This window comes from Poecilia reticulata, chromosome 4 (genome assembly GCF_904066995.2).
Source record: "Poecilia reticulata chromosome 4, P_reticulata-male-v2, whole genome shotgun sequence".
Lineage (NCBI taxonomy): Eukaryota > Metazoa > Chordata > Actinopteri > Cyprinodontiformes > Poeciliidae > Poecilia > Poecilia reticulata.
The window spans coordinates 31,791,751-31,809,629 of NC_088833.1; the positions used below are offsets into that span (position 1 = coordinate 31,791,751).

Consider the following 17,879-nt stretch of genomic DNA (forward strand, 5'->3'; position numbering starts at 1 on the left):
CAAACCAGTTACTTAGTAGATATAATGCGGCAGCTGAGGGGGGTGAACAGATTGTAACAAGAACATCCATCCATCCAAGCTTATAAATTTTTAATTTGTCTTTTGAGCCAGATGGTTAACATATCTCTTCCTTACCAAAAGTGAAAAATCATGTTATGTGATGAGAAACTAACTTTACTAGCAGAAGGTATTATGTAGAGGACAATGTTTGGCATCCACCAAAACCAGATTTTTGAGTGTGGTTGAGTCCTTTGTAAGACAACAAACTCTCTGATAATAATGACCAACCATTAGATCTGATCCAATCTGTCAGTCAGTTAGTTTTCCACTTTTTTTTATTTTTTATCAACATTCTTGAAGAAAACCCAAACATGCTTTAAGGTCCCTTAGAAAACTAGAATCAGTGATCTGAAAATGGTTGCAGGTGAAAATTAGAGGTGATTTGTTACAAGAAATAGTTTTATAATTTAGCTTGGCCTTTCTTTTCAAGCCAGAGAACATGCAAATGTGGGCGCAGACATTTTTCCCTACACTGACCTTTTGTGAATTAATGACAGTTTCATATGGCTTGAGAAGGTTAAGGTTTTAATGCATCATTAGTGTACGCTCTGCTGCCTCCTCCACTCAGCCACCAGCAGGCCTAAGCCCTCAGATCAACATCACTCTGAGTCTGAATATAAAGGAAGATTCAATAATTGTGCATGATTTTGATGTAATTCTTTCTCTGTTTGGCTCATATTGTAAATTAGTGTCAACAATGTGTTTGAATAGATTAGCGATATGTATATATATATATATATATATATATATATATATATATATATATATATATATATACATCAACCTATACTCACAGGAGCAAGGACTGAGTACAGTGGATGTACAACATAGACATATGCTTAATTTGGCTTCTGTAGTGTATATACACCCAAACACACCGAAGCACAAGGTAGCATATTTAGGAATACAGAAAAATATGATGAAAGCTCTCCACACGTGGGAAGTATATCTTTGCTGCACACAGCAGAGCATTATCAGTTCCGCTTCAGTTGATAAAAAAAAAAAACAGGAGCCAAGGAATGGGGGGAGACTTATGAATTCTTCATGCTCCTTATGGAGGCGAGACAAGTACGGGGGAGAGAGACCTTTTAAAAACCCATAGATGAAGACGACAGGAGACAGTCTTAAGAGCTGAAATATGTATGAGCTGATGAAAAATGAGAATAGTTACACCAAGTCGAGCTTTTATCTAACAGAGTGTCAGTTCCCTCCAAGTCCATGTGGCTCATAACAGTCTTTCAGCTATACTCCAGACACTGCTTGTTCATAGAGGCAGAGGCTTCCTCTTCTTCGCTAAGATGTATGCTTAGAAGGAAACAGATTAAGTATTAAGTAACTTTCTTGTACTCGCCTTCCACAATTTGCATTGGAGACCTTTAAAAACAAATATTGTGTCAGATTGCTTGATCATAGTTAGGATGGAGTCAGAGATTCCTTGGAAGTCCCACCGAGGTCTGAACAGGGAAGTTGTTGCTCTGCTCCTTCCTCCTTTTCATTATAGCTCATTAATGTGATCAGATTTGTCAGACTCGTGGACATCTATTTCAACTATCGCTAAGTTTTATAAGTGAGGCAGCCATATTGGATAACAACAAACCTCCAACTGCTAGGGCAGGAATCTTCAAATTCAGGAGATTTGGTGTCCTGTCACTTTAACATATGTCTCTGCTTCAACATAGCTGAGTTAGATAATCATTAGCAGGACTGAGGAGATCATCCAATCATTTGATTCAGGTGTGTTGGACCATGGACACAGCTAGAAGTTGCAGGACTCTTGATGGCCTGAATTTGAGGATGCCTGTTCAGGGGCACTTCTGTTCTTTTTCCAACAACAAACTCAGTCCCAACAAAAATAAGACTAAATCGCCTTCTTCAGTCAAGCAGCCAATTGCTACAAAGGTTTATTTACATGTGTGTTTTTGTTTTCATACCATAATACTACTTTTGTAACTTGTCGTGAAACCTGGTTGGAAGTGATTGAGATCTTTCCAGGACACAGAAAACAGATCATAGAAGCCCAGAGGCAACAAGTAATCTAGAATTATGATTTAATATTGATTGAAACTTATATAATCTTTATTGTAATGAAACTTACATAATCTATATTGTAATAGAAACCCAGAAGAAACAAATAATTCAGTATTATGATTTGATGTGATTAAAACTTGTGTAATCCTCATTTTAAGAATGTGCCATTAATCAATGTAATGAATTATGCGAACTTGATTTTAAGAAGTAAAAAGTGAGAAATCATAAAAGAAGGATCTTATTCAAGTTAGATGAGATGTCTTAATACTGTGTCACAGCGTGAAAGGTTGCGTGAGAAGAAGAGATGAGAGAATGGAAAAACCAGGGAGTGAGATTGTGAAATAAGCAGAAACAGATGTTGAAAGAGGAAGTTAGCCAAAGTGGCTGATGTAATGGTCCAAACGGGAGATTGTGTAAGCGCAACCAAGATGCAGAAGTAGATGGTTGTGTAAGTCACAGAGGCGCACATGGCTGGAATACTGAGACTATAAAAGGTAGAGGCAGGAGAAGAACGGGGTTCTTTGTTCCAGCAGCGATCGAGGCAAGTCCATAAGAAGATGTAGGATCAAGATTGGGGCTATACTGAAAACTTCACGCTGCTCTAGAAAGGAACAAGATCCGATAATCTACAACCCAGGGTTCTGATTCGACATCTGCCTAACTCTCAACCCAAGAAACATCTCAACGATGCTGCAGTGAACATGGGGGATAGACAAAGATCACCTATGGATAAAGAACTGAGTTCATGAAGAATATTCACCAGTTCAACTTTGGATTTATTCTGAAAAAGGACTCTGCTACGGCAAGATGGGTCCCTGACCATGGAATTTAGAGTTTTCTACTGCCAAGATCAACTCAGCATCTGGGAAAGAGTGGAACTGCATCTCAAAGCCTCTCTTAAAGTTTAGTGACACAGTATAGGGACTAGAGGGAAGTGTGTTTTCTAAAATTCTTTTATATTTTGATCTTCTGATTTTGATTGAAGTAGCTGTATGTTATTTTCCCCGCTAAAGCTTGCTAATAAAATATTAAAGTCTACTTGATGTTGTGGACAGTTAAATTAATTAAGTCACAGGGATAACAATTCTTCTGGTTAACATAAAATCAATGTTCATGATCCTAGTGAAATGGGGGGCTTCAGACGTTTCTTTAGTTATGATAAATAATGACCTTGACTCTGGCCGAGTCTCTAAAATTATCTAGACTGTAACAAGTGCACGTTATTGATAGAGAAAGAGCTACCGTTAACTGGGGTGGTTTCTGGAGTCGGGCTACCACGGGCTATTTGGATGTCCGATCCATTAACTGTAAAAGGTCATAATCTCAGGATCTGAAGGTAGTTAGAGTCTAGACGCATCTTTCTCGCTTCCAGCTTAATCAGAATGGAATGTAAACAAAGGAGTAGCATCAGATTTTAGCGTTTGTAGAATTTCTCTTTGGTAAAAACACCACGAGCCATTTCTCCTGCTAGCACCATGTGCATTTGTTTTGGTTGCATTTATCCAGAATACCTTGTGCTGCAGTCCACTTCCTACTTTTGGAGTAGTCTCTGCTCCACTTGGCATTCAAATATAAATTTGAACCGCACCAGAGTTCACTTTAACTTAAGAGGGACTGAGGTTTGTCGGCAGAGCAGAGTTCACTTCTTTGGTCTGGATCAGAGTTCCATTCCACATTCACACCTCTGGAAATGAACCAGACTTTCTAGGCAAATGAACTAGAGTTTGATTAAAGTGTACCAAATAGGGCTGGTGTAAATGCACCCTAAAGTTAAAGTAAGGTTTTAGCTAGTCTTTAAATCTCTATTCTTCAAAATCTCTGTGGTGGGAACTAAAGCTTTGAGTTGCCAAGCAAAAGCCGAGAAAGATTAATTATTTACAGGGTGTTTCTGTAAAGAGGAATGGACCAATAAACCGCCTAGTAAACCTGGCAATGAACAAGAAATATCCGCTTTAAGTTCTTGTTGGTAAACTTTCTACATTAAAATTTGAGTCAGATTTTGTCTTGGTTTAAAAACTTATTTCCTCTGATGAAGAGCATTTTTGTTAACATTTTAGGATTGATATGTTGTCTCCCCTCATTAAAATTAACCTACCATAAGAGATTGCACTTCCGTTGCTATATGAACACACTTGCAGAATCAGGATGGGGTGAAACAACTGTTCACTTTATATAAAATAAAAATATCTAGAGAGCTTTGCAAAGGTAAAAACTGAAAGGACATGCTTTTGAATTCATGGAAGTGGTGTAAACTTACCAGTTTCCATTTTCTCCTTCCTCCAGAAATTGGAGGTCCTTTGCTTCACATGACGTATATGTCAGCTGCACCCGGTACCGGCTGCTGCCACCCTGCAGGAACATATGACTGTCAAATGTGGCACAAACCACAAGCTGATGAAAAGAGTAAAACTGATCCAGCTGAATCCAACACTGACTCAAGACAGAAACACCTGTGATGTAGTAAATCCGTCAGTCAGTCCGTCCATGATGTAATAAGTTGAATTTTATCAAGGCTTCAACATGTTTGAATCTTGTTTAATGCAGGAATAATATCTGCATTAAGCAGACACCCCCAAAATTTTAATATATTATTTCCCTTTAAGGTTTCCCATTCATATCTACAGTTGAAATGTACAATTTCACACACAAAGTTTTTACTTTAGCTTTCATTGCAAAAATTTTATTTAATGCTTAAAAGTGAATGAACTACTACATCCCAGTACATCAATATGTGTAGATTTCTAATGTGACTCAGAAGAACTCTGCTGACTTAGGAAAGGCCAACACATTTACCATCACTGGTCAGCAATGTTTGCAACCCAGAGAGCCACTTAGCCATTTAGTCCAGGTTAACAAAATTCAGTTAGAGCCACAAAAGCTACATGAAACTAATTATTTTTACATCTGCTATTGGAAATGTGTTCATATTTTTAAATTAAACAATTTTATTTTGTTTTTAGGTTTTAAAAATATAGAAAATCTTACTTTTATATAAAGGGATTAAAAACATTTCTTCAATGGAACATCTAATTTACATTGTAAATTATGTCAAAAAAAGCCACAGTTTGCAACCAAAAGACAAGCAAAAATATTTCTTACCTTATTGTACATTTTTGCATAAATGTTTTGCATATATTGCATGGAAAAACTGCTTCAACTAACATTATTAATTACGTTTAGATTAAAAGAAAGGTTGTTTAGCATTGTCGGACAAAGTTATTAAAATTCACAAAGAAGAGTCTTAAAAGCCAAATGTGGCATCAGAGCTGCAGGCTGCAGACCCCTGCACCAGAAATATGCAAGTAGAATCCCTTCAGTCCTTCATTACTCCCTCATTTCTTAAATGTCAAGTGGTCAGGTCCTGCTACTAAGAAGACACAAGTCTAGGGAACTAATTAAGCAGTAGAGGTGTCCAAATTCAGGATGTTGAGATACATTTCAAAGAAATGAGAGGAAACTGACTGATGATAGTAATTGACTGGAAAATTTTGATAAATTATGCAAGAACTATCTAGCATCAACAAGTGAAGAATGAGTCACTCTGAGCTACAGTTTTTAAAATAAAGTTACATTTGGAGTAAAAATGTTCTCACCTTATAATTCTTTAAGTTTCATTCCACTATAAAGATTGCTGAGCTAAGCTAAAGTCACATACATTCTTATTGTTGGCTTCGTCCTCAGAAGAGTTGGAGGACTCCTCTCCGCTGGACGGAATTGTCTCAAAGTCCTCTGTGTCCATGGAGAGGAGACGTCTCTGGGTCCAGCCTAAGGACACACCAACAGACATTAGTATTTTTCAAACAAACAAGTATTACCACTGAGGGGGGATACTGCTTTAAAAGGGTAAGATGGGTCGCGTGAGCCTGCAGCTAGGAATCAATTGAAGTTAATCTGCAGAACAAATACACTTAGGACCCAAAGGGAAGGCTACCAGCTAGTCAGACAATGACCATAGCAATGGGAATGATATTAAAACTGACCTTTTAGCTATATCTGTCACAATTTACGGTTGTTGTTAGTGAGGATGAAGATGCGGTGAATCCAGGTTGTGGTGTGAATTGATGGTTTTAATGAAATCCAGAAGAGTACAAGGTCCAGGCAGCACATATGAGCAAAGGCAATAGCTCTGACACAGGTAGTAACTTGACAGGACTGACAAAGTCATGTGACTTACAACTTAAGACTAGGATCTAACACAAACAAGAGACACAAATGGGATAAATACACAGGGAAGGTAATAAGGGGAAAGAAGGGCCAGCTGGGGCAACCAAGGGGAAGACGCAACAATACAGGAACTAATTAACACAAAAACACACATCCCTACAATATCAGACCAGTATAAAGCAAGGCTGTATTGGTAGATTATAAAACTCTTCAGTTTTAATGCAGAACTACATTTACCAAAGAAGACTTTATTTACAGTTTTAAATATTAGTGGCAGAATGGCTGTCAGCTAATTAGGATGGCTGATACAGCCAGCAGCCTCATCTCATGTCATTTTGCATATGTAGTTCAGCGAGAAAACAGCAACAAATTAAACAATTAACTAATTCAAAATTAGATTAAGATATGGGTCCAATACCATTAAAATAACTGTTTCAAAAAAACAACTTCTCTCAATACACTGTAAAACTGTTTGAGGGGTGAGCAGCACAAGGGAAACCACTGATTCTTCTGAATAAACGCATCTTGTTTCAACTTAGTAAGTTTTAGGGTGTTTTCACACCTAAAAGTTCGGTAAACTCGGTTCAACTGAGACCAAAACTGAAGAATTTGTTACATTTTCAGGTAGTGTGGTTAACTTTCACATTGCACTTTCACCAACCAAAACATTTGAGCAACCTGTTCCCTTACTTGTATACTTATGGAGGCACTGCACCTAGAACCACTGAAGGAATCTTCTGTAGAAGACACTGAGTGCAACTTCCTTCTTCACAAAATGTAAACAAAACGGAGTGGCATCAGAAATTAGTAGTTGTAGGACTTCTCTTTTGCTTTTGGTGAAAGACCACAAGCCATTTCTCCTGGCTATGACTAGACTTTGTTCTGGTTGTTTTTACCCAGAATGCCCTGTGTTGCAGTCCACATTCTGTTTCTGGAGCGCATTTCTGGTCGGCTTGCATCTACATATGCATTCAAAGTGCCCCAGAGTTCGTTTCAACCGAACCAAGGCCTAGGTTGGTAGGCGGACCAGAGTTCACTCTTTTGGTCTGCATCAGAGTTTGATTACTCATTCAAATGAACCAGACATTCTAGGCAAATGAACAGTGATTAATTTAAAGCAGACTAAACAGGGCTGTAATGAATGCACCCTTAGACTCCGTTCAGTGGAAACCAAACCTGACAACATATCTTTTCCTATACTGACAAACTTTGAATCGCTTGAAAATGATCCTATACTGAAATGGATCCAGACTGATGAGTAACAACTCTAGTGTAGAATTATTTCCTCCCTGACATTGTGTTGTGGAGCAGCCAACCAGGTGAATCCCTCCATGATGGACAGATATGGAAGAGACAAGAAGCAGGATGCAATGGAAATCATCTGTAGAACTGATTTACACAGCCAAAATCCTACTAATGACTGCCATTATTAATATATATGAGGCAGGGGCGCGGCATTGGGGGAAAAGTGATGACAATTCTCCACAATTTAATTATTTAATTTTTGTTCATAGAAATTAAATTACAAAATCGGGACCCTGTCAATTACAAAATTAATCATATTGTATTTTCAAAGATTGTTTTTAGCAGTAAAAATTGAATGTTCCCACTCCCAGATAAAAAAACACACATCCAATTGAGGGGGAGCATAGCACAGAGCTGTGCAGATTCGAACTGTGAATACTCAGTTTAGTTAGCATAGTGTTTACCAAGGTCGAGAAAGAGTCACACGCTGTTAGACAAAGGGCCCATAGTAAAGAGTTACATGTTTGATTCTGTTAGACACCAAGGTCCATTTCTCACGAAAAAGAAACGTTTTCCCAGGCCACAGAGACATGGTGTGATTTCAGGGAGTGTCTTCAGTCCATATAATCAGCTGCCCTCCTCCTTCTCCTGAGACGCTGCACAGACTTTTTTAGAAACTCTTCTCGAATGTAATGGTTAAAGCGTCTCCTTTCAGCGCTGAAAGTGAATAAAAAAAGTAAAGTCTGAATGCTTTTCTTGGCTGATTTTATGCTCCGTGTGTCAATACAAATTATGATCCATTAACCAGATGTCCATTCCCAACAATAGCTACCAATGACTGCAGATAAACGATTTCTTGTAATGATAAGGTGTTTTTTCACCATAAGCACATTTAGCAGTGAGTGAATGAGGCTAACTGACAATGCTAAGAGCGTCCTACTAGTTCTGATTGGTTGTTTTGCTCAGAACGGTGCATTACTTTAACCAGTAGTAGTAATTCAGGAAGGAGATGGAGGAGATTGATTGTTTTCACAGATTATCTGTCTCATAACAAACTGCTACGACATGATGACAGCTTTAACAAATATGGAGAAAACATATTTTTTTATTAAAGTTATGTAGGCTACTGCAGCTTGAATAAAATGCAACTAGATTTTATTCAATGTAGTTGCATCTGAAAAATCCAAGTCTGAAAACAAGGTAACAGGCTATGTGGTGTTTTATGCAACTAGTTCCAAAGTCTTACATTTAACATATGACTCGTCTGCTCAAAAATTCTGAAATGTTAGGTGCTTCAAGTCAGCTAACATATACACTCTTAGAAATGCCTATAAATTTACGGCGGAATTCCAGCAGTAACATACTGTTATTCCAAAATACGGTAGGATATTGTCTTCTTCTCTTGTCACAATCAAGACTGATGACTGGCAGTAAACTACCGCAAAAATAATTGTAAAATACTGTTTTTTTCCTAGGCACGACATTTTACTTGTATTTGCATCTTGGAGAGCCAGCATTTAAAGACAATATTAAACAGAAAGAAAAAAAATACTTTCCATAATAAATCTTTTAGGGAATGAATCGAAATCTACAGAGCATAATCAAAAATGTTAGAATACCAGTGTTGGTGTTATATTTTAAAAATACCATGTTAATTAAACACTTGTTTAGTCAAATTCAAAGATAGGTTTGTCAGTTTCCTTAAAGAGATGGTGTTTGATAAAGAGTTGCTCCCACAATCGCAACGTATCGAAAAAAGGGTGAGTGTCGACCGGCAGGTGTGCGAGATTGGAGAACGCAGACTGTCTGAGTGAAAGAATTTAAGCAATTTCTGGCAAGTAATAAGTTGATTTCTAAAGCGGTTTTGGCATAATCTGGACTATGAGTAGATTAAGATGGCTAGTTGTAGTGGGGGATGTTCAGAAGATGAAAATATGGACACAGGTTGGGCTTTAGTAGAAAATAGAAAAGGGGGTGGAGGGAAAGACAAGAGTAAAAAAGGACTAAATGTAGGCAAAAGATCTTTGGAAGATGAGGCAGAAAGTGTTGAGGTAAGGAAGAAAAAAATGATGGAAGAATTTAAAGTTATATTAAAATTTAGAACTGGACGAGATATGATTGGGGTGAGTCCACTCACTTTATCAAATGGACTAAAGAAAGTTATCGGAGATGTGGGACTGGCTAAAGTTTTAAGGGATGGGAGCCTTCTTATTATCTGTAAGAATGTTGAACAAAAGAATATGGCATTAAAACTCCAAATGGTATGTAAAAAAGAAGAGGTGGAAAGAAAGATAGTGGGGGAACAAAGAGGAACAAAAGGAGTAATATCAGGGATCCCGATTGGAGAAAACTTGGAAGAACTAAAAAAACAATAAAAGGAGGAGAGATTTCAGGCATAAGACGATTGCAGGCTTTTAGAAATGGGGAAAGATTGGACAGTACATCTGTGTTACTGGAATTCAAAGATAAAGTTAAACCTGATAAAGTAATGATTGGATACATGAATTTCAGTGTAAGAACTTATATTCCACCTCTCAGATGCTATAAGTGCCAAAGATATGGTCACATTGCAGATGTGTGTAGAGGAAAATAAAGATGTGGTAGATGTGGAGGTGAACACCCTTATGGGGAATGTGGAGAGAATCCAGTTAAATGTTGTAATTCTGGAGGTAATCATACTGCAGCTTATGCAGGATGTGTGGTAAGGAAAGAAGCAACTGAAGTTCAGAAAATTAAAACTGATAAAAAAATTACTTGCTGAGGCAGTGAAAGAGTTGAAAAGTACGGAAAATGCTACCAAAACACAGTTAGAAAGGAAAAAGGAGACGGATAATACTCAAAATAATGTCACATTAGAAAAACTTATTCCTTTTCTGGCATATATCATTAACTGTTCAGAGCAAGCAAGAACTGAAAAAATAAAAATTATAGTAAAGGCAGCAGCAAAATTTGTTAATGTCAAAGATCTGTCATGGGAAAAAATTCAGGATGAACTTAGGTATGGAGAAGGACCATCTGAAAATGAAGCTTCGCAAATCAATACATAATTCTAATACTACAATGGAACGCTCGAAGTTTAATAGCTAACGGACAGGAATTTAAAGGTTTCATTAACAAATTAAATACAAAACCAGACATAATATGTATTCAAGAAACATGGCTTAAATCATTATTGCAATTTAGTATTCATGGTTATGCAGTCTTACGTAAAGATAGAATAAATGGAAGTGGAGGATGATGCGCTATATTTATAAAGGAAAACATAAAATTTATTCAAATGCAAATAAATACGGATCTTGAACTTAATGCGGTTAAAGTTTGGACAAAAAATTGAATTATTAAAATAATAATTTATTATAATCCTTGTCAGAAAATAGAGGAAGCAAAACTTTAAACAATTCTTAGACACTGGAGAGGGAAAATAATTTGGTGTGGGGGTTTTAATGCACATAGTACTTTGTGGGGGGATCAAGATGATTATAATGGTGGGGTCTTAGAAGAAGTGATTGAAGAAATAGAAATGGTAGGTATAAATAATGGTGTAGGCACTAGGGTAGATTTGATGAGAGGTAAAGAATCAGCCATTGATCTGACACTGGTATCACAATCTTTGGCAGACAGTTGCAGCTGGAAAGTATATAAAAATAATACTATAGGAAGTGATCATTATCCAATTTTTATTGAAGTAGAAATGGATATAGAAGAAGAACAGGTAGTAAGTCAAGGGAAATGGAAATTTGGGGATATAAATTGGGAAAACTATAAAATAATAGTTTTCCCAAAATATTAAACTATATTTAATATTTACCATATTAAATATATTAATCTATATTTAATATGGTAAATATAGATATAAATAAACCAATAAATGAATTAAATTTAGAAATTAGTAATAGTATTATTCATGCAGCAAAAACAGTCATTCCTAGAAGTAAAGGGGTTAAAAAGAAGAAGATAGTTCCTTGGTGGACCCTAGAGTGTTCAATAGCAATTAGAACAAGAAACAAGGCCTATAAAAATCTTAACAAATATATTTGCTTTGAAAATCTAATAAATTATAAGAGAAAACAAGCAGAAGTCAGGAAGATCATAAGAAATGCTAAGAGGGATTATTGGAGAAAATATTGTGAGTCATTGGGGAAAAATACGGCATTAGACAGGGTTTGGAATACCATTAAGAAAATGTCAGGTAAATCAAAAGAATATTTTTTCCCAGTAATAAAAGATGATGGTAACACTATAATAGATAATAAGAGCAAAGCAGAGTTATTAGCAAGAGCATTTACTAAGATACATAGTATGTAGAATCTTAGTAATACTGAAAAAAAGGACGGGAAACATTAAAAAGTCACAATGAGCTGCTATATAATGATGAAGATCACAACAATATTATGAATATGAAATTTTCTTTAATAGAATTAAATAGAGCATTAAAAAACTCTAGTAAATCAACGCCTGGGGAAGATCAAGTTAATTATATTATGTTAAATAATCTTAGTGAAAAAAGTAAGAGGATATTATTAGAAATGTATAATAAGATATGGGAGGAAGGAATTCTACCAGATAAATGGAAAGAAGCTATCATTATTCCTATTTGTAAACCTGGCAAGGATCCACATTTAGCTGGATCTTGTATTGGTAAAGTGATGGAAAAAATGGTAAATAACAGATTAATATATTTTCTGGAATCTAAAAAGAAGATTGAACCATATCAATTTGGGTTTAGAAAAGGAAGAAGTACAGTAGGTCCTATACTATGTTTGGAACATGAAATTAGAAGGACACAGGTGAATAAAGAAGTCTTGATAGCAATCTTTGTGGATATAGAAAAAGCATATGATATGTTGTGGAAAGAAGGATTATTGATTAAAATAAAACAAATAGGTTTAAGGGGTAAAATATATAGATGGATTAAATTTTTTTTAACTGGAAGTATAAAAGTTAAAATAGGTAAAATAGATAAGTTTACAACATCAAATTGAAAACGGTACTCCTCAAGGAAGTATAATAAGTCCTATGTTATTTGTTATAATGATTGATGCTATTTTTAGTAAAATAGATACATTTTTTGGAGTGTCGTTATTTGCAGATGACGGCCTTATTTGGAAAAGGGGGAAAAATCTAAAATCTATAAATAAGAAAATGCAAGAGGCAATACATAATGTAGGACAGTGGTCCCCAAACTACGGCCCGCAGGCCGGATCCGGCCCGCCGCCACATTTGGTCCGGCCCCCTGAACAATACCAGAGAGCATTCAGATTTTTTTTCATATATTGTATTTTCCGGTTTATATGTGGATTTTTCTTCAACCACCAGGGAGCTCTTTAGCAGGAAGTATGTCCTGTAAACTGTGGGTGTTTTGTTTTGCATGGCGCATTGCTGCCATCTGTTGGACTTTTAGGGAACTGCTTGACTTTTATGTTATTTAATCAGTACGGTTGTTTGCTAGCGGTAGAGCAGAGCAGAGAACACACGTGTTTGTTATGAACACCGCATTCCAGGTTTCCCTCAATGAAATATTTACTAGTCAGTCCCAGTTTTTCCTATGTGCTTTCTGGGTAAAAATCAATTGAGAACCCCCCCCCTGCTGAACAGTTTCAACCTTCAACCCCCCCCCTAAACAATTTCCGGCAGCGCAGGTGATAAACGTGTAACACTTTTTCTGTTACAAACTGACTCCGGCCCCCCACCAGAGAAGGGAAGTGTTATGTGGCCCTCACAGGAAAAGGTTTGGGGACCACTGATGTAGACGATTGGGCTTTACAATGGGGTTTTAGAATTTCAATATCTAAATCTAAGTTTATTACTTTTACTAATAGGAAAATAAATAATGTAAATCTTAAATTGTATGAGAATGATGTAGAAAGGATAGATCAGATTAAATATTTAGGAATTTGGTTTGACAAAAAACTTGCATATAAGAAAAATAATTGAGAAAAGTAAAACAAATCCTAAATATAATGAGATGTTTAAGAGGTAAAGATTGGGGAGCTGATAGGAAGGTATTAAAAACAATATACATAGGACTAATTAGATCAGTAATTGATTATGGATGTATTGTATATAATTCAGCTTCTAATAGTTTACTAAAAGAATTAGATAGAATACAATACCAGGCTTTAAGAATTTGTTGCGGAGCAATAAAACAACCCCAGTATCAGCTTTACAAGTTGAAATGGGTGAGATGCCACTAGAGCTCAGAAGAAAACAGCTAGCCATAAACTATTGGGGAAATGTTAAAGGACATAAAGAAAATTATCCTCCAAATGCTATGCTTCAACCTTGTCAAGAAAAAGTAAAAAATAAGAGAATTAATAGTTTTGGATGGATTATAAATGATGAGATAAGTAAGATAGGAATAAATCATTATTTAATTAGTCCTGTGGTGAGTATTCCCGATACTCCACCTTGGTTAAGTGGAAAACCTGAAGTTGATTTAAGCTTATTGGAAAAAGGCAGACAAATAGAAAAAAAGAGGTGGAAAGGTATATAAATAAAGAATATGCTGAGTATTTACAAGTATATACAGATGTTTCTAAAATGATAAATGATAAAATTGGAATAGCATTTATAATTCCGGACTTACATATTATGAAAAATAAAAGAATAACAGACAGATTGACAGTTTATAGAGGTGAGCGAATGCCTATATTAATGGCTCTAGAATGGAGTGAGGAAACGAGAAAGAAAGAAATATTGATTTGTTCAGATTCAAGTAGTGCATTAATAAGTATTTTAGAACAGAATTCAGAAACGAGACAAGATTAATGATTAATTGATTAATATTGAATATTAATCAATCAATTTTTAGAATGAAAAAATATGGATCCAGGGTTAAGTTAATTTGGATTTTTTTTTTTTTTTTTTTTTAGTAAATTTATTCATTTCATTTTAAAACAAAACAGATGCTATACATACAAAAAGAATATACAAAACACAAATCAAAAATAAAAAATAAAATGAAAGGTAGCAGTAGAAGAATAAAATTCTTATTAATATCTGCCCCTTTTTTCCAATAAACACATTCTAACAATAATAGTTTTCCATTAATAAAGCATTACAAAAAGTGAAGAAAGAAAAAAAATAAACATCAGCTCCTTCTTGTACAACAACTTTTATGATTGCACATTATACATTTGAATATACTTTCAACAACTTAACTTTTATCATTCTCTTAAATATATCTATCGAACCAGCATTTTTATAATCACTTTCCAGATTATTCCACAATCTTATACCTTGTACTGATGTACATCGGTCCTTCAAATTTGTCCGAATCTTAGGCTTTACAAACATTTCTATACCCTTAAGATTGTAGTTACTTGCTCTCTTAACGAAGTATAATTGCATATTAAGAGGTAATAAACTTTTATGAGCTTTATACATAACCTGCAAAATATTGTAATCAACCAACTCATAAAATTTCAAGAATTTCAACTGACAAAATAAAGCATTTGACGGGTGATTATAATGTTTCCTGGTGATACATCTTATTGCTCGTTTCTGTAAAATATAGATGGGATTTGTAATTGTTTTACATGCTTTCCCCCAGACTTCAATACAGTAAGTCAGGTGTGGAGCAATTAGTGCATTATATAACATAAATAAAGCTTTGTCATGAAATAAATCCCTTACTTTGTACAATACTGCCATAGATTTGGCTATTTTTGTTTTTAAGTAATTTACATGGGGTTTCCATGTCAGCTTTTCATCAATGATAACACCCAAGAACTTAACCTCATTGACCCTACAGAGCTCAACATCATCGACTTCAAAAGGAAGATCGATAACTTTTTTTTTTTTTTTTTACTAAATATCATGTAATTCGTCTTATTCAAATTTAATGTTAATTTATTTAATTTAAACCAAGTTTGTATCTTAATGAATTCTGTTTGTATCATCTCCATCAGTTGTTCTATGTCTTTTCCTAAACAGAAAAAGGTAGTATCATCTGCAAATAACACACATTTAAGAAGCCCTGATACATTTACTAAATCATTCAGATATTAAAAGAAACAACTTTGGCCCAAGTACAGAACCCTGAGGAACCCCACATGTAATGTTACAGAGTTCAGATCTTGCATCATTCACCTGCACGAACTGCTTCCTATTTTCCAAATAACTAGATACCCACTGTAAAGCTGTACCTCTTATGCCATATCTATTTAACTTTTCCAGAAGAATGGTGTGGTTTATGGTGTCGAAGGCCTTCTTTAAATCAACAAAAACACTAACACAATACTGTTTTTGATCAACAGCTTCTGTTATTTGTTCAATGAAGTCCATAATAGCCATTGATGTAGAATTTCCAGACTGAAAGCCATATTGACTTCTACTTAATAAATTGTGTTTATCAATAAATAAATTTAATCTATTTACAAATAATTTTTCCAAAATCTTTGAAAACTGTGGTAACAAAGAAATTGGTCGATAATTTGCAAACAAACTTTTTTCTCCATTTTTGTAGATAGGGATTACCTTGGCTATCTTCATACCGTCTGGAAATACACCATTTTGAAATGATAAATTACAGATATATGTAAATGGCTCAATGACATAATCCATTATATCCTTCACAACCCTCATATCCATGTTCACCCAGTCTTTTGATCTTTTGCTTGCAAGGTTGTTTACAATATTCTTTATTTCATTTTTGTCAGTTCCACCAAGAGAAATACTGTTAGTACAATCCGTGATTGTATGACTCAAATTTATATCTACTTTTGGTATTGTAGCTGCAAGGCTAGGACCAACATTCACAAAATAATGATTAAATTCATTTACAATGTTGTTCAGATCATATATTTCATTATCTTCCTTTACAAAGTGCTGTGGAATGCCTGCATATCCTTTATGATTTTTCAGAACACCATTCATTAATTTCCATGTTGCCCTCATATCACCAGTACTTCTTTTAAAGAATCACTATAAAATTTCTTTTTATGCTGCCTTATAATAAGAACTAATTTATTTTTATATTTCTTATATTTATCCTCCGATTCTTTTGTTCTTAATTTCAAGAAACATGAATATAAGTAATTTTTTTTTTACAAGCATTTTTTAAGCCTTTTGTCATCCATGGTTTGTTTACAGTATTGTTTTGTGTATAATTGTTTTTTACACAATGTCTTCCATACAAATCTTCTACAATACTCATAAACACATCATAAGCTTTGTTCACATCATCAACATATACGTTCTTCCAGTTCTGTTTTTGTAAATCGTCTTTTAATTTATCCAAAGCTTTTCTGGATGTATCTACTATTTTTTTATCCTTAATTATAATATTTTTTGAACTACTTTGAACATCTTTATATAGTGTAAAGATCGGTAAGTGATCACTTACATCAGTAATCAAAATACCAGCCATTATCTCTGTATTTGTTATATTTGTAAAAATATTATCAATTACTGTAGCATTGTGGGATGTGATTCTCGTGGGTCTTGATATCATTGGATAAAGATTTATACTGTGCATTAAGTTTATAAATGTAGCAATATGTTTTGAGTCAGTTTTATTGGCCAGGTCAATGTTAAAGTCACCACACAAAACGATTTTTTTATTACAACTCCCTTCAAAAACGTTTATAATTTTATCTGTGAAAAAATCTATATTTGATTCAGGTGATCGATATACACAACTTATAGTAATGTTTTTAGAAGTCTTATTTATTATCTCAATTGTTATTATTTCCATAATATTATCTATAGTCCATGACATATTATTGATGACTTTACATTTTATGTCATTATTAACTAATAGAGCAACTCCTCCTCCCCTTTTATTGCTCCTGTTTTTATAATATAACTCATACCCATCAATATGAATATTATCTATATTTGAATCATTAAGCCATGTCTCTGAAAGTGCTATTATTGAGAAAGTTTTGTTTAACTGTTGTAAATAATCTGTTATTTTTGATAAATTTGCATTTACACTTCTACAATTAAAGTGGATAATAGAGAAACCATATGTTGTATTTATATTCTGGAATTTGTCAATATCATAATATTCAGAATCTTTAACAACAGGAAAGAAATCTGGATTAATTACATCGTCCAAACTGTAAACATTTGTCTCTACATCTTCGTATAATGCCATATATAAGTATATGTCACATTTTCCGATATATTATTAAATTATTAGTACTATTTCAATTTTTGTAAAGTTTGTCCTCTATAAATCATTTGAATGTGTCCAAGTCTTTGAGTTCTTGGACCATTTTAGCCTGTGTTCCCTCATTTTTCTTGATCCAGATGTTTCCATTTCGTGTCCATGTTGCAACTATTTTTTTTTGTTTTTTCAACAACCTTGCCTCCCGTGCAATAGCTCCATTTTTTTTGGTTAAATGTTCATTTATATAGACGTTTGTACCCTTCAG

The 17,879-nt window shown here is 34.6% G+C and overlaps 1 protein-coding gene across 9 annotated transcripts in view; it reads right to left on the reverse strand.

Moving 5' to 3' along the window:
* The window catches only part of mcf2l2 (MCF.2 cell line derived transforming sequence-like 2), a 193,112-nt gene that overhangs the window by 15,154 nt on the left and 160,079 nt on the right, over window positions 1-17,879 (reverse strand). For all 9 annotated transcript variants that reach the window (XM_081606659.1, XM_081606662.1, XM_081606660.1 and 6 more), the window contains 2 exons: window positions 5,744-5,853; window positions 4,346-4,437 (listed from right to left, as the gene is read on the reverse strand). In XM_081606659.1, the coding sequence (XP_081462785.1) occupies window positions 4,346-4,437; window positions 5,744-5,853 (202 nt within the window). The remainder of the gene's footprint in view (window positions 1-4,345; window positions 4,438-5,743; window positions 5,854-17,879) is intronic.